At 38.6% G+C, this 20,771-nt stretch overlaps 3 protein-coding genes across 3 annotated transcripts; all 3 read right to left on the reverse strand.

Annotated features, from left to right (window-relative positions):
- Window positions 1–1,971: 1,971 nt before the first annotated feature.
- LOC126728577 (berberine bridge enzyme-like 21) lies at window positions 1,972–9,004 on the reverse strand. The gene is made up of 2 exons (XM_050434375.1): window positions 7,745–9,004; window positions 1,972–2,019 (listed from the first exon to the last, which is right to left on the reverse strand). The coding sequence occupies exons 1-2, from the start codon at window positions 9,002–9,004 to the stop codon at window positions 1,972–1,974; spliced, it is 1,308 nt and encodes a 435-aa protein (XP_050290332.1).
- Window positions 9,005–12,741: 3,737 nt separating this feature from the next.
- Window positions 12,742–14,585, reverse strand: LOC126728578 (uncharacterized). The gene is made up of 3 exons (XM_050434376.1): window positions 14,241–14,585; window positions 13,432–13,917; window positions 12,742–13,311 (listed from the first exon to the last, which is right to left on the reverse strand). Exons 1-3 carry the CDS (start codon window positions 14,583–14,585, stop codon window positions 12,742–12,744), a joined length of 1,401 nt encoding a protein of 466 aa, XP_050290333.1.
- Window positions 14,586–16,395: 1,810 nt separating this feature from the next.
- Window positions 16,396–18,055, reverse strand: LOC126726749 (berberine bridge enzyme-like 21). The gene has a single exon (XM_050432102.1). It carries the CDS (start codon window positions 18,053–18,055, stop codon window positions 16,475–16,477), a length of 1,581 nt encoding a protein of 526 aa, XP_050288059.1. The 3' UTR covers window positions 16,396–16,474.
- Window positions 18,056–20,771: the final 2,716 nt, after the last annotated feature.

The following is a 20,771-nucleotide window of genomic DNA, read 5'->3' on the forward strand; positions in this document are numbered from 1 at the left end:
AAAGAAAAAAGAATAAAAACTGTTGTAAAGGCATGAGAGATGAGAAAATTAACTCATCTTAAGAAGTCAGAATTTACTATCAAAACAAGTCAAAACTAAATTCAAGGTTTGGACTTTTACATGTTTTTGAAAAGAGAGATATTACATTTACAACATTTTTACAACAAATCACAGGTGGTTAGTTGTTATTGGTTCAAATTTGAAACAAACACTAAGATTATTTTTTTGCCCTAACAATAACAATAAGTAACAACCTGTCACTTAGGATTTGTTGTAAAAATGTTGTAGACATATCATTTCTCTTTTGAAAATAGGATTTAGCTCCTGTTACATAAATAATGAGTCAACTATGCCTTTTATCTCTCTTGAGGTTCTTCACGCATTCCACCAAATCTTCTTAAAAGTTATAATAACAAAAGGAACTAAAACATGAATGGGAAAACAAGAAAATTATCCACCAAATCTTCATAAAAGTTATAATAACAAAAAGAACTAAAACATGTAGAGGAAAACAAGGAAATTGATTTTTACGGCCAATGGACTACACTTTCTTTAAATGTAAATGTGAATCTTGTTTGGTGTGATTCACATGTAAAACATATCTTTATGTGAGAGAAAATAGTATAGTGAAGTACACTAGATACACTGAATAATTGCACGAGAAAAACATTGTAAAAATCATTGACTTGAGAAGGAGATTTGGGAGGAGGGGGGGGGGGGGCATTTATTCAATATTACAAGAGTAATGCTCCGTACTCTCATGCGAATAGTAAGTCCTATAATAAATTTAACTAGTGAGACTTACTATTATATGATAGAAGGAAGCAATGTTCCTAATTTTTGAGGGCAGACAAAAACAATAAACAACTTCTAATTAGCTCAGTTGTTCCCAAAAGAAGTACATTATTGCGATTCGCTAGGATCAAATGGAGGGTCCAAATGGCCCCATTTATATTCTTCGACAAGTACTACAAAACAAACAACCAAAGGATAGCAAGTATTAACTAGAACAACGAAATAGTGGTTAGAGAGCGTGCAAACGTGGAATGACATTCATCACTAAACCTATCCAAAAAAATAAAAAATAAATAAAAAGCATCATTCATCACTATAATTGAACAAGATATTAGTATTAATTAAATTTTAAATGGATAAACATATTGATTCTTAATCTCTTAGTTTTGCATTTACCGTCAAAAGTTAAATGCTACAATTCAGCTTCATTGTGATTTCAAATGTTCATAATCTCCAAATCATTCCCAACTCTTCTAATTTGAAAATCAAATATGTAAAGCTCAGAAATGTTTAGTACACGGTGCTGGACATGGAAAATACTTATAACAAAACTAAGTCAAGTGCTTTTGCTAAACGGCATTTCTCATAGGATCAGAAAATCATCCAGATAAGTAACTGTTATAATCCGTATTTTTATTACTTCCTTTTTATTTTTTTATTTTTTATTTTTTTAATTTTCTTTTTGTTTGGGAAGTTTCAGAGCCACTACAATTATGTGTAAACTGGTCACATTATCTGTAGAAAGTTCAAGGATAATAGAAATAGTTCAGTAAATGCAGAATTTACAGAGTGCAGGTCTCAGACCAGGACCAGGTAATGTTCCATACAACTTTGCTTTGTGTATCCTCTCTTTCTTCACCTACCACATTATGCAGATAAGACTTCACTTCCTTTTGAGAGCTGCCATTAACTTATATAGAAGTTAAGAAAATTCTTAGGCATGCCATTCCACATGTCCACCCTAAAATGTTGAACCCAAAGCTTTTTAATCTCTGTGAATGACCATGACTATCCTTGGTTTCTGAAGAATCCTAAACTTGCCTTAGGACTGAAGGGTCGCTCTGTCCTTACTTTGCCCTTAGTTCTTGAGAGAGAAGCAAGGAAAAGAAAATACCGCACAAGATTTTGAAAAACATATCATTGAGGAAAGGGCTGAAAAATCAAGAAATATTGGATTTACCCTTTAACGAGAATTCCATGAGGTGATTCTTTTGCTACAGCAACCTGCATAAAAGGGAATTAAAGTTCATCTAACAATGTCCAAAACATTCTAGGTGCCAAAACGCGCATATACAAAGGAATTTGGTTTCAAGAAATACAGGCTCATTAATTTGAACCATCACTAGCATCATAAATTAAAATGTGCTCAAATCCACATACATGAGCATCTCTATCTGTAACAAGGTAGTAAATTTACCTCATCAGATCTCTTTTATTTTGCAAAGCCATTTGTTCACAATTTGGAATCAATCTCTTTATTAACCCTTCATATTTTATACCATACATTTTAAGCAGCATAGTTATTCAAAATTTCCTTCAAATGTTTTCTATTAGTAAGAGCAATATTAAAAAAAAAAAAAAAATGAAAGCACACATAATGGCAAAGCCATTTGTACATTAGTTGTGAAAAATCTCTCAAACCCTTCATTTTTTAAACCATGCATTTTAAGCAGCATAGTCAATCACATTTGTCTTCATATGTTTTCGATAAGTAAGAGTAATATTATTAAAAATGAAAACACTTGCAGGGGTGTATGAAGTATGTAAGGATGCCTCTAAAACATTACAATAGGAAATTTAACATTCATTAAATTCCGGAAATATAGATGGTAGACTGCCCAAAACTGTTTTCATTCATAAAAGAGATTGTAAAAAGAAAGCTTTCCACTTCACCAATGACAGCTCCTCCCATTGAAAGTCCTGCTGTTTCTTTTATGCAAATAGTCCAATAATACACAGCAGGACAGCTTTCCATATCAAAATTTTGTTGTTGTGATCATACACTCCTCTTCCTCATTGAAGCACTAACAGCCCTCATGGGAATAACCTAATGAACCCAAAAGAATGAAAGAAAGAGTGAACGAAAACAAGTAAGTTCCTACCTAATGAGATTTAGACATGCCACTGAACAATGTATTAACCTATGATCAATTTTCTTCACTAGATTTGGACATTCTACATCAACTTAGTATAATAATGCTGTGTGTAATGAGATTATCTACTTTCAAAACCTCTCCCAAGGAAGCTGTCCCAAAAAAAAAAAAAAAAGAGAAAAGAAAAGAAAAGAAAAAGCAAAAAAGCAACATTCCGTCATTCCATTGCACCTGAAATACTTTTCCGAGGGAAAGAGATACCATTAGACTCTCTCAAACCCTACAAAAGTGAGCAAACATCGAAAACTCCATTATGTTTTAATCTCCCAAATCATCCTATCTGCCCCTCCACTGGACATGTAATTTAGAATACAGCAACAAAAGGAACAATTTATGAATTCTAGTGTTCAAAAGCACACATATCTAGAATTTCTAAGCATGAAGGAAGATTGATACTGCCAAAATCAAGCATCAATTCCTAATTAAATTCTAATGTTTCTTTCTCCCCAGCTGGTCTGTATGAAGCCAAATGAAATTACTTTCCATACAAACCCACACCATCCAAACATACCAACTGAAAAATAATCAAGCATCTTCATGGGCATCCCCAATTGACAAAAGAGTACAAGTCACTAGCAGCTGAACAGTGGAGTGAACAATGGTCAACCAATTCCATTGGATTTATACATGCTAAACAAGTTAATTAGGAATTTTTTTTATCTAATCGGATTATCCACAAATAGGATCTTCCTGAAAGCATCTGTCCCAAGAGAAGAAGAAAAGGAAAAAGGAAAAAAAAAAAAAAAAAAGCTACCTTTGATGGAGGACCATGGCAACAACCTTTAAAGGACATATAAAAGGAGTTCTAAAACTAATTTTGATACCCAAGAAGACTTGATAGCAAATTATGAGTTTTTATTATCATGTGTTTTGGGAGTTAAATAGTTCTAGTCTACTTTTATTTAATTTTAATAGTCCATTGGGTCTTATTTTGGTTTTATTTGAGTTTAATAATTTTGTTTGGGCTTAGTATTAAAAGCCTAAGGAGTCCAAAAGTCCAAGTCCACTAGGAATAGGTACTAGTGATCTATTTATATGGATGTAATGCTTTCTATTGGAAGAAGAAGAATATTCTTTCTAAATTTTCACTTTTGTGTGATAACCATCTCCACGATGTGATGCCAAGGAAATCCTAGCCATGATGCCTAAAAGTTTATCTACCTTTTCTTGTTTGTTCTTAAATCTCCAGGAACTTGAAATCTATTAACCACACATTCAATTGTAACTCTTAAGTTTTAAAACCCTAAAATCTAAAACCTCTGACCTTAAACCACACATCCATCCTTTATTAAAAAAAACCACCCATCCATATAATAGCACCAAATAACCCTTAAAGCTTAAACATCCCAATTACTGACCATACGTTACTAATCACAGCCCTAAACATAAACCAAGATCTTGGTTTTTCACATTTATCCTCAAATCTTAATATCCCCTATCAGTCTATCAACATTAGAAACCCTAGATTCCTTACTAGTTTCCAGCCTTTTTCTCACCAAATCCTTGTCCAGAAGTACGAGATCTGATTTGGCTTTGTTCCTCTTTGTCCCACGACAACCTTGCCAGGGATTTTGTTACACCAACTACTCTTCCAAGGAGAGTGAATTTTATTGTGCCCTCCCAATTCCTCATAAAAAGAATGAACTTCCATTTCATTAGTCTTCCAGAAGAACCTATCTTCCCAAACACCCTCAAGAGATAAGAATATAGGAACCTAAAAAAATATTTTTTTGATAGGTTGGAGCCTAAAAAATCTATTAGTTATAATTCCCAATATTGGAAAGCATGAACAAACCAGTCTCTCCATTTTTTTTTTTTTTTTTTTGAATTGGTTATATACCAGTATGCAGTCCAATGGCCCAAAAAATCCTCAACTTTCACCATATGATATGCCTTCAAAGATGATCCCTCTTTAATGCAAGATGCCACAACCATTTTCCCAGTGTAACTTGGCTAAAGGTCATCAATTTCTTTGGCTGAAACCCCCTATATTTTATTGGAGAATAAACCAGCTTCCAATATACTAAATGGAATTTGAACTCATCTTCCATCCTTTCCTATAAAAAGTTCTGCTACAATTTTCTAACCTCTTTGGTACTTGAGAGGAAAAAAAAAAGAAAAAAGAAAAAAGAAAAAAGAAAAAAGAAAAAAGAAAAAAGAAAAAAGAAAAAGAAGATAGACTAGACAAGGTACTCTTAATAATGGCGAGTCTTCTTCCCTTTGGAAAGTATAATTCTTTCCAACCATTCAAATGCCTCTACATCCTGTTTATCATCAAGTTCCACAGTTGCCTTGAGGGGAATCCCAATGGTATACCTGAAAGGCTCATACATATTTATCCTATGTCATGACACAAAATTCTTGCCAAGTCCTATACTCTACCAACCACTACTCTGAAATTAACATGCTACTTCATAGGTTCAAGCTTAGGCCCAAAACGGCTTCAGAACATAGTAGGAAAGACATTATATTAAGAATTGTTCAGCATCAGTATCATAGAAAAGGATGGTACCATTTGCAAATAACGAGGAGGAGATCACCATAATGCCCCTAGAGGCACCCCCACTTACAACCAAAGAGATAGTCGCCTTTAACTGCTCTATTCAGCATCTTACTGTGAGTCTCAATGACAAAAATGAATAATAAAGGAAAAATTAGATCACCATGCCACAATCCTCTTGAACTTTCAAAAAAATTAGAGGGAGAGCCATTAACCCAAATTAGGAACTTCACAATAGAAATGAAAGATTAGATCCAACTTTTCCTTGTTTCACTAACTCCAACCCAACATATATAATAAACACATAGGACTTCTCAATTTCTAGCTTACCCTTGGATTCCAACTTATAATCCTACTATCAAAACATTCATTAGCAACAAGAACTGAATTAAGAATTTGTCAGCCCCCAAAAAACATTTCGTCAAGCAGAGACCAAATCCCAACATCCTTTCATGTCTTTAAGCCAATAGCTTGATCAAAAGCTTATAAACCCTTCCAACCAAAATGATTAGCTAGAAGTCCCAAATATTTCAAGTATGCATCTTCTTTGGCACAAGGGTCATAGAAGATGAATTTACACTAATATTTTTATATGATTTCATCCTGTGTCAAATTCAGCATAACATTTCATCTCAACAGTAATTACATCAGATAAACAAAGCTGATCGTTTCATTTCACTTTGAGTTTTGGGTACCCAAACCCAGCGTTGCTAAGCAGGCTTAAACAGAAAAATTTAAAGGCAAATGTCACTGAATTCAACCTAATTCCACTATTCTGATTTCCAAAAACAGTTCCATAGCATTACTAAAATAAGTAAACCATTTAGCATAGCATTCCACATAACACAGTCTTTTTGAGGCATTTTATCAAGCACACACCATGCATTATTGCTCAACCACTACCTGCATGCACATAATGTGATCAAAACCCATCAACTAAATCTTTTCATGGACTCAGTTACCCAAACTTACACTATTCAGACCACCACAAGCCTTAACTACATATGGAAAAAGTGTACTTAAGCGAAGTTCCACAACCCAATATCTTAAAATAAAACATAAGGCAACAATACATCAAACAAACCCATCATTGTAAGTTTCACAGTAACATGTTCTTAGCATTCATAAAATATTATAGACCTGAAACCTTTGCACCCAGATGGACATGGACATTACAACACTCGGACTCGGAAGCGTAATGTGGATTGGTTTAAATAGCCCAAAAGAAACTAATGGGCTCGTGGCCCTTCCATAGTCCAAATACAGCACCACAAAAAATCCACAAATTATCAATATCATAATCCAATAATTCATAACCAAAAAAATCTCATGAAAAAAAAAAAAAAAATCTCTTATAGGGGTGACAATAATTTATATGACTTTTTAATTGATTTATAAATTATGGGAAAGTCAATTATAATATTAATTTTTTTTTCAAAAGATAAAATGCAAATTTTTTTTAGAAACCAATATTAGTAATGTAGCATTGTCAACTCTTAATATTAATATCCCAATTTTTTAAAATCCTCAAACATAGTTTTGAAAACTTCGTTAGTGTGATTTTCAGTTGCATCCAAAAGTATGGGTTTATCATATTGGTGAGTTGGTCAATGTGACAAAATCAACATATTAATTCCAATTACCCAAAATTTGGAGATCCGAAGTCCTCTTCTTTTTTTATTCTTCTTCTTTGAAAAGGTTAGAATATCATATTGTAACTTTCAACTTTTTTGGTTCATATTATTTCCTTCTTGACTTAAATATTTATGGTAATAAAGTGCAATTTTATTGTCTACCATGATTTTATTTTTAATAAATCATGTCACTTGAAAATTTTTTGGTTCATGCTTTGGCCCCCCCTAGATTCAAATCCTGGTTCCATCTCTGAGTATATGCAACCTTACTGTTCATAGGTTTAAAAAAAAAAAAAAAAATTTAAGGGCAAGACTTAGGTATATTACTTAGGTGTTGTTTTTTAGGTTTCACTCTTAAAATTATGTCATGTGGATTTTTTTTATAGGATGGAAGTATATTTTTTAGTTAAGTAACCACATAACTGAATTTTAAGAAAGGAACTTAAGGAATAATATTTAAGGTATTATACTTAAGTTTTATCTTTATTTTAATATGTGGTTGTGTGTGAAGAGAAAAAGTGAGTGGGGGAAAAAGAGAGACAATAATAATTTTTATTATTTTATTAGGTAGTTTATATTATTTTATTGAGTAGTATGTAAAAATAAAAACTGAGATGTAGGGTGAGTTGTAAAATAAATAGGTAAAATAGATAAAGTAGTACTTGCTGTGCAAAAGGCGTTGCTGTTGGAGGGATTTGGTTCATTTTCCCACCATATGGATTGAAAACCAGTCCGGGTTTGCCAATGGCAACAATCTTGGTCCATAGCGATTCCAAGCCAGCTTTGGGAATTGGGGTCTTTATGTAATCTGATTTCCTCCTCACAAAGTCTGCGTCATTTACATTTCGGTCGAGCAAGACTGAAGGTGCGGTGCCATTGGGTATCTGATTCCACCATAGAACAGATTGAATCCAACTCATTTCTGCAATATCTCCTTTCTTCAGGCCTAACTCAGGGAACTCCTTGCCTAACAATGCGACGAGAGTATTTGCATCTCCTTGATACTCAGCTATAATTGTGATTCTAATAGTCTTCTCTCCCTTCTTCACTTTGGAATCCACAGGCTGGACAAGCATTCTCATGAAAAGGTTTTCATCAGTGGTTGGTGCAACTTGCTGATACTTAACAACAATATCAGTTGCATTCTCTTCCAAGTACCTCTCGAGCCGGAAAACTGAAATAGTTGGTGGAAGCGTGACCAATCTTATGTTGTATGACAGTATTACTCCAAAACTAGCTCCTCCTCCTCCTCTAATAGCCCAAAAAAGATCTTCTCCCATTGCTTTCCTATCAAGAATTCTGCCCTGTACATCCACTATTTTAGCATCAACAACATTATCTGTTGTGAGTCCAAATTTCCTTATCAAGAAACCATATCCTCCACCACTAAAGTGCCCACCAACACCAACAGTAGGACAAACCCCAGCTGGGAATCCGAGTGTTTTGCTTTTCTGAGATATACTATAATAAAGTTCTCCTAGTGTAGCACCAGTTTGAACCCAAGCAGTTTGTGTTTTCAAGTCAATGTCAATGGACCGAAGATTGAACATATCAATGATGATAAATGCGACGTCAGAGACGTATGATACACCCTCATAGTCGTGGCCTCCGCTGCGGATTCTAATCTGAATTCTGCTTTTCTTTGCGCAAACAACAGCGGCCGAGACGTGGGATTCGGCTGTTGGGGTCACGATGATGACTGGTTTCGGTGTGGCTGTGGTATTGAACCTTGCATTTCGAATGTAGTTTTGTAGCACGGATGTGTATGAAGGGCTGTCTTTGGCAACGAGAATTTTGGACACTTCGCTTGATTGTAGCTTTGCTTGGGCTGATACGCATTGAGAAATGGTGTTAAATAGAGGATCAGAGGCTGCCCATGAGGCTGAAACATGAACAATAAAAACAAAAAGGAGAGGAAGCATTGATTTTCTCATTTCTAAGTAGTTGCACCCTCCCTTTTTGTTTTGGTTTTTGCCTTTTTTTTCTCTCTTCTTTTTTTTTTTTTTTTGCCTTTTGTTTTTTGGATGAGAAGTTGTATTTTTTTTGTTTTTTTGTTTTGTGTTGTGTTTGAAAGGTTTATGCCATATATATAGGGATTAGAATTAGATCCCAAGAGACATGTAAAAGGTATGGTATGCAATCAAATGCTAAAAATATGTGAGATTAGACAACAGATAGAGTAAAAAACGCATTATCCCTCAATAAATAGTAGATTGAAAAATATTTGGGTGAAAAAAAAGGAAATGGTAATTGGTATGGAATAGATGAGCTGTACTGTTAGGAAAAAAAAGTTTCTAGATCATTTATTCAACTGTTAGGAATAGATGAGCTATATTGTATTTCCTATCTAGATCATTTATTCAACTACTTGTTGAATCATCCTTTTTTTTTTGCAAGGAATACTTTCTGAATGGTCAAAGTCATCGTGGCCATTGCCACTTTGTGCAATTGTTTGGTTGAACTCTTCCACATCTTGTTCGTACACCAAATTGACCCCACATTTCCTCACTCCCTAGACTGAAACATAGTTCTCAAATACAACCTCAATCTGACTGCATTCACCATTCCGAACAGTAGCGAACCATTCATCACGAGAAAAATACAATAGCCAAATGTGGCTCCCCAAAGCTGTCGTCCTGAAGAAAGTTTTGGAGGCATAGTGACTTTGAGGCATATCACCAAGGGCTATCACACGAGCTCCAAGACCAAATGTTTCGCCAATTACATTGACATAAGCACAAAGAACGAATCCCATCCACCTACCATTACACCAATTTGGAGGCAGCTCTATGCTTATTGAATTTCCCAAACTTTGATGTGTTGACCATCGCGGAAGGTTATTCATTTCAATAATTGTTTGGAATTTATTTTTTTGGCAAAGGAGTCCCTGTATCAAAGTAAAGTTTTTTTTTTAAAAAAAAACATGATACTCCATTTAACAATGTGCATGTGTGAGAGAGAGATAGAGAGAGCAAAGTACCTGTAGGTAACAGTTCAATATTGTAAATGCCACTCTACGGCTACTCTCATCATACCCAACCAACAGGGGTGGGCCTAACTAAAACGCCACCAAAATCATGAAGCTCATATTCAATGACAGTTGATATTTCAATAGATCTTGCCAGACAAGATTGGCTGAGGGAACTTCTATAATTCCGGTACCTTGCAAATCAAGTTCCTTCAAACACTTTATTTTCCAAAGGCTGTCTGGCAGGTTGACAAGACGGCGACATCCCGAAATATCAAGTTTTTAAAAATTCTTGAGAAAAAAAAAGGAAATGTGTGACTTTCACATTTTTCATGGGCTTCTTTCTGCATACCTGGCTACCAATTTCCTTGAGTGATGGCTCTGTGGGACAGAGATCTTCCTTATGTGTGACTTTCACAGATTCCTTTATGCAACTCCTCGAGCAGTGATTCTGACGCCTCGGGATGTATACATAGCAAATACGGTCTAGAATAGGAGCGCTTGTATGATCCTTGAACAGCCAGAATTGAGGAGCTTTTCTTCGTACCTTCTCAACTTCTGATTTCTCTCCAGGTAGTGCGTCATCTTTAAGAAAGCTCACTATAGGATCCATCCAGCTCGGACCCATTCTGACTTGATGGATCCGAACCACGTCTTGCTTGACTCCATTTGCTCTGCACAAGTCCTCAACAAGGATGACCTGTGGTAAACCCCGAGCCGAGGAGGTGGCAAGAGTGGCCAGTGAGTCTGTGTGCGTGTTTCCACTCCTAGAGACATGTGACAAGTCGAAGAATTCAAAATCTGATTGCAAGCACCGGACCTAACTCAAATGCTCTTGCATTCTCGTATCTCTAGCCTCTAGCTCACCCTTCACTTAGCCCACAACCAATCTCGAGTCAGAGAATGCTTCCATTGCCTTTCCACCCATTTTCTGTACCATGGCCAATCCTTTCAGTAAAGCCTCATATTTGGCTTCATTGTTTGTGGCTGAGAACCCTAGTCTCAATGATTTCTCTATGGTAATCTGCTTAGGGGATATTAGAACTAACCCCACCCCGGACTCCTTTTGGTTAGCTGCGCCATCAACGTACACTTTCCAGCGTGAGGGTCCTTGCATGGAGATTGTGTCAATTGATTTTTTATCCATGTTTTGCTCTCCTACGCTTATCTCTATCCGGGGTTCAGCAAATTCGGCTATTAAGTCAGTGAGGACTTGGCCCTTGACGGAGGTGCGGGGCATGTATTTGATATCGAAAGCTCCTAGAACTGTGCTCCACATAGCAATTCTTCCCGTGTAATCGGCACTTCAGAGTACAGACTTACGTGGAAGCTGAGTTAGAACAACAACTGTATGTGCTTGGAAATAATGAGGGAGTTTTCACATGGCATGTACTATTGCCAAAATTGCCTTTTCCAATGGTAAATAATGCACCTTGGCCTCATGTAATGATTTACTCACACAATAGACTGGCCGTTGTATGCCACCATTAGTTCCTATCAACACCAAGCTTACAGCATGAGGGGCCACCGCGATGTAGGCGAACAGAACCTCATCGGCCTCAGGGCTGGACATGATGGGTGGTTGGGATAGGTATTCCTTAAGTTGCTGGAAGGCTATAACGCAATCCTCGGACCATTCAAATCCTTTCCATTTATTCATCAGGAGGTAAAATGGTCGGCGCCTATCTGCAGATCTAGAAATAAACCGATTCAAGGCTGCGATCATTCCAGTGAGTATCTGGACTTCTTTGGGATTTTGAGGAGGTTGTAGATTGTGAATTGTTTTGATCTGATTTGGATTTACCTCAATTCCCCTATGGGTTACCATATAACCCAAAAATTTGCCAGACCCGACACCAAATGAGCATTTAGAGGCATTGAGACGTAGTTTGTGTTTCCTTAAGATGTCAAAAATGATTTCGAGGTCTCCCACGTGCTTAGAAACTACTTTGCTCTTCACCACCATGTTGTCTATGTAACCTTCAATACTCTTGCCCAGTTGTGGCTCAAACATTCTAGTCATCATCCTTTGGTAGGTAGACCCCGCATTCTTAAAACCAAAAGGTATCACTTTATAGTGGTAATTTCCAATGGGAGTCACGAATGCTGTTTTTTCTTGATCGTCTAGGGCTAGTGGTATTTGATGGTAGCCTTTGAAGGCATCTAAAAAGGTCATTCGAGGATGGCCTGCAGTTGCATCCACTAACTGGTTTATTCGAGGCATGGGGAACGAGTCTATCAGACACGCATTGTTTAAGTCTGTGAAGTCCACACAAACTCGCCACTTCCCACTCTTCTTTTTTACAACCACAGTGTTAGCCAACCACTCAGGGTAGAACACCTCCTTGATAGCCCCTGCTTGTTTGAGCTTTCTCACCTCATCTTTGACAGCGTTAGCGTGCTCTTTGGATGGGCGTTGGTGAGGTTGTTTTTTGGGAGTGGCTAATGGATTTATATTTAAGTGGTGGCAAATGAAGTTCGGATCAATTCCTGGGGCATCATAGGCGTCCCATGCGAATACGTCGGTGTTTTCTCTGAGGAACCCTATCAATCCCTTATTTTCCCGAGGGGGCAGTTGAGATCCCACCAGGAAGAACCTCTCCGGGTCATCGCCAATGATCACCTTTTCTAGATCCTCACATTTTGCATCTTGGCTGGTGCATAAATAGGCGACGCCGGGGTCTTTGATTGCTATGAACTTTCTTCAACGCGGGCCGAGGACTCTGCTTCGGGCTGATGTGAGATGGCAGCCACCAGGCATTCTCTCGCCATAGCCTGGCAACCTTGAATCTCCAAGACCCGACCCTCGGAAGGGAACTTCACCTTCTGATGCAAGGTGGAGGCAACGGCTCCTAGGGTATGAAGCCAAGGTCTGGCTACAATGGCAGTGTAAGGGGAGTAGGTATCCACTACAATGAAGTTAGCCTCCACTATCTCCGGGCCGATTTGCACAGGTAGTCTAATCTGGCCATTTGGCATGACTATCTTTCCATTAAAAGTCAACAAGGGGGAACCGTAGGATGTTAAGTCTTTTGGTCTCAGCTTCAGTCTCTTATAGAGATTGGGGTACATGATCTCGGCCCCATTGCCACCATCTACAATTACTCTTTTTACGTTGTAGCCCCCAATCTGAAGAGTGATTACCAACGCGTTGTCGTGAGGTTGGATGGTTCCAAATTTGTCTTCCTCGGAAAAACCCAAGATTGGATGACGATACACTTTGGGCCTTTTGGGCTCTGGGGTAAAGTCATAGGCGGGTAGCTGATCTACAGACATCACCCTAGTAGGACATGAGCCCGTCTTCCCCGGAGCGGCAAAGATTACGTTTATCGTTCCTATGGGTGGTCTCAAGAAAGTGTCTCTCTAGGGCTCCTAGCTTACCTGGCCTTGATAACCACTGGAAGGATGCAGGAGGTGCCTTAATTTCCCTTCTCGGACTAGGTGATCAAGGTGGTTCCAAAAGTTCCTGCAATCTTCTGTGTTATGTCTATGGATTTGGTGGTATTGACAATACAGACTCCTATTGCGCTTCATGGAGTCTCCAGCCATCTTGTTCAGCCACTTGAAGAATGACTCATTCTTGATTTTTTCCAAAACTTGCTGTACTGGTTCTCTGAATACAGCATTAACCATCTGTGTATTGGTCGGCTCGGATTGCCCTGTGAAATCTCTCCTTAGACGGTTATTGTTGTATCGATCCGACCTAAAATCACTCCTTCTCTGTGGGATAATCTTCTCCTTTTCTTTTCCTTGCAGCTGGTCCTCTTCCACCCTTTTGTATTTGTCAATCCAGTCCATAAGTTGACGTACACTGGTGACAGGCTTGCCAGTCAAGGATTTCCTCAGCCATGCTCGGTTGGGAGGCCACTTTTAAAAGTGCTGATGGCGACATCATCATAGTTGCCATCCATTTCATTGTACATTTCCCAATATTTGTTTGAGTATGCTTTCAGAGTTTCTCCCTCACGCATGGATAATGACAACAACGAGCTTTGAGGACGAGGAGCCCTACTGTTCGTAATGAAGTGAGAGCCGAAGGCTTGGGTGAGCTGCTTATAGGAATCTATGAAATTCGTCTTTAAGCCATTGAACCATCTCATCGCTATAGGTCCAAGGCTGGAAAGGAAGACCTTGCACATCAAGGCTTCGTTCTTGGAGTGGATGACCATTCTTTGATTAAACTAGCTCACATGCTCTACAGGGTCCGTTCGACCATTATAAACGGTGAACGTAGGCTGATAGAACCGCCGAGGTAGCCTAGCCCCTTCTATACTGCACGTGAAGGGTGACTTAGAAATCTGATCTAGAGCCTTACTCATGGCATCGTTACCCAGACCCTTACTAGATGGGTCCTTTCGCTTTCGTCTATGATGGTGCTCGTCTTTGTAAAAGAAGGTCTCGCTTGGAGGAGTTCTTGATCTCTGCCTGTAAATGCCGTCTTCTTCATCGTTAAAGGATATGTCAGAGCCGGAGGGAGATCGCCTCCGCTGTGCATAACGCAGTTTCTTTTTCAAGTCATCTATCTCCTGTTGCATGGCTTAGTTGTTGTTTTGTCTTTGGGACACGCGACTGCCCATTTGGGAGTGGCTTTGGCTCGTCTGGGTGGTATGCACACTCCCTTCTCGATTCCTTTCATTGTCCCGATTTTGCTCAGGGTCAGGAAGTTTGTACTCTGTCGTTGGGACCCTATGGGTTTTGTCTGTTGGGGATCTGTTTGCCGTGGGTTTTCTTGGTGTGGACCTGATCCTACCATGTTCAACCGTTGCACTTACTAACACACAAGTTCTCCCCAGAGACGGCGCCAATTGTAGGGACCGAGTTCGAGTACTATTCCTAAGGAATAAGTGAATTTAAGCCCAACAAACCCAATACAATAAATTTATAGAGAGTGGAGAGAGGAATTGGGCTTTAATGAATGCAACAACTATTAGGAATGATTTGAAGAATGAACAAGTAAAACAGATGTGGACTTGAGCGAACAATTTAGTCCTTAGCACTGGTCTGAGGAGCTTTTACTTATATATTTCTTTTGTGACAGTGGTAAGGGTTACAAAGTTGGCTCAGATCGCTACAGTATATCTTTTGGTTCTATTTTCCGATCCTTTTCCTCAGAGCTTCTTCTTCTTTATATACTGCTTTCCCTCTTCATCTTCACCCTACACGTGCAGGTCGGATCTGATGTTGTTGGCCCTTTCACATCAATCTCCTCCCAAAGCTCTTAGGTGGTAGCTATGAGTCTGAAAAACCATTGCTCAGGTATCATTTCCACATTAATGCGGACAGAGTGTTAGTTGTGGAGCATTTAAGGTGGAGGCAGCAGCTTTTCCTGGAATTGCTCTAGCGTCATGCTATAGTGTGCTTACTTTCTGTACCTATCTTTTCCTTGGGATGCTTTGGGAGATTGTCTTTGTTGGTAAATCAATTTTATTCTACCTCGGCCTTCGCTAGCCGAGGACAGCGTTGTCCTTGGCATGGTTTTTTGGGTCGAAATGATTTATCACTGTCTTCCTCATATATGATTTTGGGCTTCAGCCTGGGCCTCAGGCCTAGTACGAAAGGTGGACGTATGTCACTAGGCCTTATGTCCCCACACATATTATGGCTCAAGTCCTAATACTTGATATTTTTTATTTTTTTGTTCTATAATTCCATAGTTGAGGGAGGGTAAGTGAGAGAGAGATTTGAATTTTATATATTTTTGTTTGAAATACTCGAGGGTGCCAAGCAATTAATACAAGTCTCTTAGCCATATTTTTTTATAATTAGGAACAAAAATCAGATCAAAGAAAGATAATAAATATTTTATCGATAATAAAAAAAAAAAATTAATGGTTACTTTTAAATGGCACGTCGAAATATACCGTTACCAAAATATTTTATCCAATTGGCAAACCAAAACAATCATTGGAACGGAATAGACAATATTGGGTTCATCACAAAATTGCTATTGATTTATTTGATAAATAAAATAGTTCAAATGGAGAAGAGTGGATTTGATTTTTAGATGTCTTTGTTGGAAATACCAAAAAATGCTAATTGAGCTGCATGGTTTTGGTTATTGCTATTAATTATCATATTATGGCTCAAGTCCTATTATTTGATATTTTTTATTTTTTTGTTCTATAATATTCCATAGTTGAGGGAGGGTAAGTGAGAGAGAGATTTGAATTTTAGATATTTCTGTTGGAAATACTCGAGGGTGCCAAGCAATTAATACAAGTGTCTTAGCCACATTTTTTGATAATTAGGAACAAAAATCAGATCAAAGAATGGTAATAAAGATTAACGCAAAGGCAGTTAAAAGAAAAGATTAATGCAAAGAGGCTAAACAAAAAGGAATATCAATAAATGAGAAACTCTTATTCAACTGTGGGATTTAAAATTTAAAATAATCACGCCTGACAGTCCAACTACGTGTTTGTTTTTAAGCCTTTGAATGAGTTGGAATGCTCTGTTGATTCCTGAAGAAATTCTCAGGATCAACTTGAGTCTTTACCTGAACCAACCTATCAAAATTTTGGTTGAAGTACTTTTCCCCATAAACCTTTCCTTCTTCATAGGTGCCCTTTTGATTGATACCAATATCAAAGTCCCTATAGTTCAAATAAGCACTTCTAGGATTCTGTGTCACATATGGTGTAAGTGCATCGTGAAGCTTCCTTATCTCACCCGTGTGCAATTGTTCTGCCTCAGGTCCCGGTTCTGACCATGTTATTGAGTGCTGGATTTTAAACAAAAACCCAGCTCGATGTGCAAAAGGCGTTGCTGTTGGAGGGATTTGGTTCATTTTCCCACCATATGGATTGAAAACCAGTCCGGGTTTGCCAATGGCAACAATCTTGGTCCATAGCGATTCCAAGCCAGCTTTGGGAATTGGGGTCTTTATGTAATCTGATTTCCTCCTCACAAAGTCTGCGTCATTTACATTTCGGTCGAGCAAGACTGAAGGTGCGGTGCCATTGGGTATCTGATTCCACCATAGAACAGATTGAATCCAACTCATTTCTGCAATATCTCCTTTCTTCAGGCCTAACTCAGGGAACTCCTTGCCTAACAATGCGACGAGAGTATTTGCATCTCCTTGATACTCAGCTATAATTGTGATTCTAATAGTCTTCTCTCCCTTCTTCACTTTGGAATCCACAGGCTGGACAAGCATTCTCATGAAAAGGTTTTCATCAGTGGTTGGTGCAACTTGCTGATACTTAACAACAATATCAGTTGCATTCTCTTCCAAGTACCTCTCGAGCCGGAAAACTGAAATAGTTGGTGGAAGCGTGACCAATCTTATGTTGTATGACAGTATTACTCCAAAACTAGCTCCTCCTCCTCCTCTAATAGCCCAAAAAAGATCTTCTCCCATTGCTTTCCTATCAAGAATTCTGCCCTGTACATCCACTATTTTAGCATCAACAACATTATCTGTTGTGAGTCCAAATTTCCTTATCAAGAAACCATATCCTCCACCACTAAAGTGCCCACCAACACCAACAGTAGGACAAACCCCAGCTGGGAATCCGAGTGTTTTGCTTTTCTGAGATATACTATAATAAAGTTCTCCTAGTGTAGCACCAGTTTGAACCCAAGCAGTTTGTGTTTTCAAGTCAATGTCAATGGACCGAAGATTGAACATATCAATGATGATAAATGCGACATCAGAGACGTATGATACACCCTCATAGTCGTGGCCTCCGCTGCGGATTCTAATCTGAATTCTGCTTTTCTTTGCGCAAACAACAGCGGCCGAGACGTGGGATTCGGCTGTTGGGGTCACGATGATGACTGGTTTCGGTGTGGCTGTGGTATTGAACCTTGCATTTCGAATGTAGTTTTGTAGCACGGATGTGTATGAAGGGCTGTCTTTGGCAACGAGAATTTTGGACACTTCGCTTGATTGTAGCTTTGCTTGGGCTGATACGCATTGAGAAATGGTGTTAAATAGAGGATCAGAGGCTGCCCATGAGGCTGAAACATGAACAATAAAAACAAAAAGGAGAGGAAGCATTGATTTTCTCATTTCTAAGTAGTTGCACCCTCCCTTTTTGTTTTGGTTTTTGCCTTTTTTTTCTCTCTTCTTTTTTTTTTTTTTTGCCTTTTGTTTTTTGGATGAGAAGTTGTATTTTTTTTGTTTTTTTGTTTTGTGTTGTGTTTGAAAGGTTTATGCCATATATATAGGGATTAGAATTAGATCCCAAGAGACATGTAAAAGGTATGGTATGCAATCAAATGCTAAAAATATGTGAGATTAGACAACAGATAGAGTAAAAAACGCATTATCCCTCAATAAATAGTAGATTGAAAAATATTTGGGTGAAAAAAAAGGAAATGGTAATTGGTATGGAATAGATGAGCTGTACTGTTAGGAAAAAAAAGTTTCTAGATCATTTATTCAACTGTTAGGAATAGATGAGCTATATTGTATTTCCTATCTAGATCATTTATTCAACTACTTGTTGAATCATCCTTTTTTTTTTGCAAGGAATACTTTCTGAATGGTCAAAGTCATCGTGGCCATTGCCACTTTGTGCAATTGTTTGGTTGAACTCTTCCACATCTTGTTCGTACACCAAATTGACCCCACATTTCCTCACTCCCTAGACTGAAACATAGTTCTCAAATACAACCTCAATCTGACTGCATTCACCATTCCGAACAGTAGCGAACCATTCATCACGAGAAAAATACAATAGCCAAATGTGGCTCCCCAAAGCTGTCGTCCTGAAGAAAGTTTTGGAGGCATAGTGACTTTGAGGCATATCACCAAGGGCTATCACACGAGCTCCAAGACCAAATGTTTCGCCAATTACATTGACATAAGCACAAAGAACGAATCCCATCCACCTACCATTACACCAATTTGGAGGCAGCTCTATGCTTATTGAATTTCCCAAACTTTGATGTGTTGACCATCGCGGAAGGTTATTCATTTCAATAATTGTTTGGAATTTATTTTTTTGGCAAAGGAGTCCCTGTATCAAAGTAAAGTTTTTTTTTAAAAAAAAAACATGATACTCCATTTAACAATGTGCATGTGTGAGAGAGAGATAGAGAGAGCAAAGTACCTGTAGGTAACAGTTCAATATTGTAAATGCCACTCTACGGCTACTCTCATCATACCCAACCAACAGTGGTGGGCCTAACTAAAACGCCACCAAAATCATGAAGCTCATATTCAATGACAGTTGATATTTCAATAGATCTTGCCAGACAAGATTGGCTGAGGGAACTTCTATAATTCCGGTACCTTGCAAATCAAGTTCCTTCAAACACTTTATTTTCCAAAGGCTGTCTGGCAGGTTGACAAGACGGCGACATCCCGAAATATCAAGTTTTTAAAAATTCTTGAGAAAAAAAAAGGAAATGTGTGACTTTCACATTTTTCATGGGCTTCTTTCTGCATACCTGGCTACCAATTTCCTTGAGTGATGGCTCTGTGGGACAGAGATCTTCCTTATGTGTGACTTTCACAGATTCCTTTATGCAACTCCTCGAGCAGTGATTCTGACGCCTCGGGATGTATACATAGCAAATACGGTCTAGAATAGGAGCGCTTGTATGATCCTTGAACAGCCAGAATTGAGGAGCTTTTCTTCGTACCTTCTCAACTTCTGATTTCTCTCCAGGTAGTGCGTCATCTTTAAGAAAGCTCACTATAGGATCCATCCAGCTCGGACCCATTCTGACTTGATGGATCCGAACCACGTCTTGCTTGACTCCATTTGCTCTGCACAAGTCCTCAACAAGGATGACCTGTGGTAAACCCCGAGCCGAGGAGGTGGCAAGAGTGGCCAGTGAGTCTGTGTGCGTGTTTCCACTCCTAGAGACATGTGACAAGTCGAAGAATTCAAAATCTGATTGCAAGCACCGGACCTAACTCAAATGCTCTTGCATTCTCGTATCTCTAGCCTCTAGCTCACCCTTCACTTAGCCCACAACCAATCTCGAGTCAGAGAATGCTTCCATTGCCTTTCCACCCATTTTCTGTACCATGGCCAATCCTTTCAGTAAAGCCTCATATTTGGCTTCATTGTTTGTGGCTGAGAACCCTAGTCTCAATGATTTCTCTATGGTAATCTGCTTAGGGGATATTAGAACTAACCCCACCCCGGACTCCTTTTGGTTAGCTGCGCCATCAACGTACACTTTCCAGCGTGAGGGTCCTTGCATGGAGATTGTGTCAATTGATTTTTTATCCATGTTTTGCTCTCCTACGCTTATCTCTATCCGGGGTTCAGCAAATTCGGCTATTAAGTCAGTGAGGACTTGGCCCTTGACGGAGGTGCGGGGCATGTATTTGATATCGAAAGCTCCTAGAACTGTGCTCCACATAGCAATTCTTCCCGTGTAATCGGCACTTCAGAGTACAGACTTACGTGGAAGCTGAGTTAGAACAACAACTGTATGTGCTTGGAAATAATGAGGGAGTTTTCACATGGCATGTACTATTGCCAAAATTGCCTTTTCCAATGGTAAATAATGCACCTTGGCCTCATGTAATGATTTACTCACACAATAGACTGGCCGTTGTATGCCACCATTAGTTCCTATCAACACCAAGCTTACAGCATGAGGGGCCACCGCGATGTAGGCGAACAGAACCTCATCGGCCTCAGGGCTGGACATGATGGGTGGTTGGGATAGGTATTCCTTAAGTTGCTGGAAGGCTATAACGCAATCCTCGGACCATTCAAATCCTTTCCATTTATTCATCAGGAGGTAAA

The sequence above is a fragment of the Quercus robur genome, chromosome 5 (assembly GCF_932294415.1).
Source record: "Quercus robur chromosome 5, dhQueRobu3.1, whole genome shotgun sequence".
Taxonomy (NCBI): domain Eukaryota; kingdom Viridiplantae; phylum Streptophyta; class Magnoliopsida; order Fagales; family Fagaceae; genus Quercus; species Quercus robur.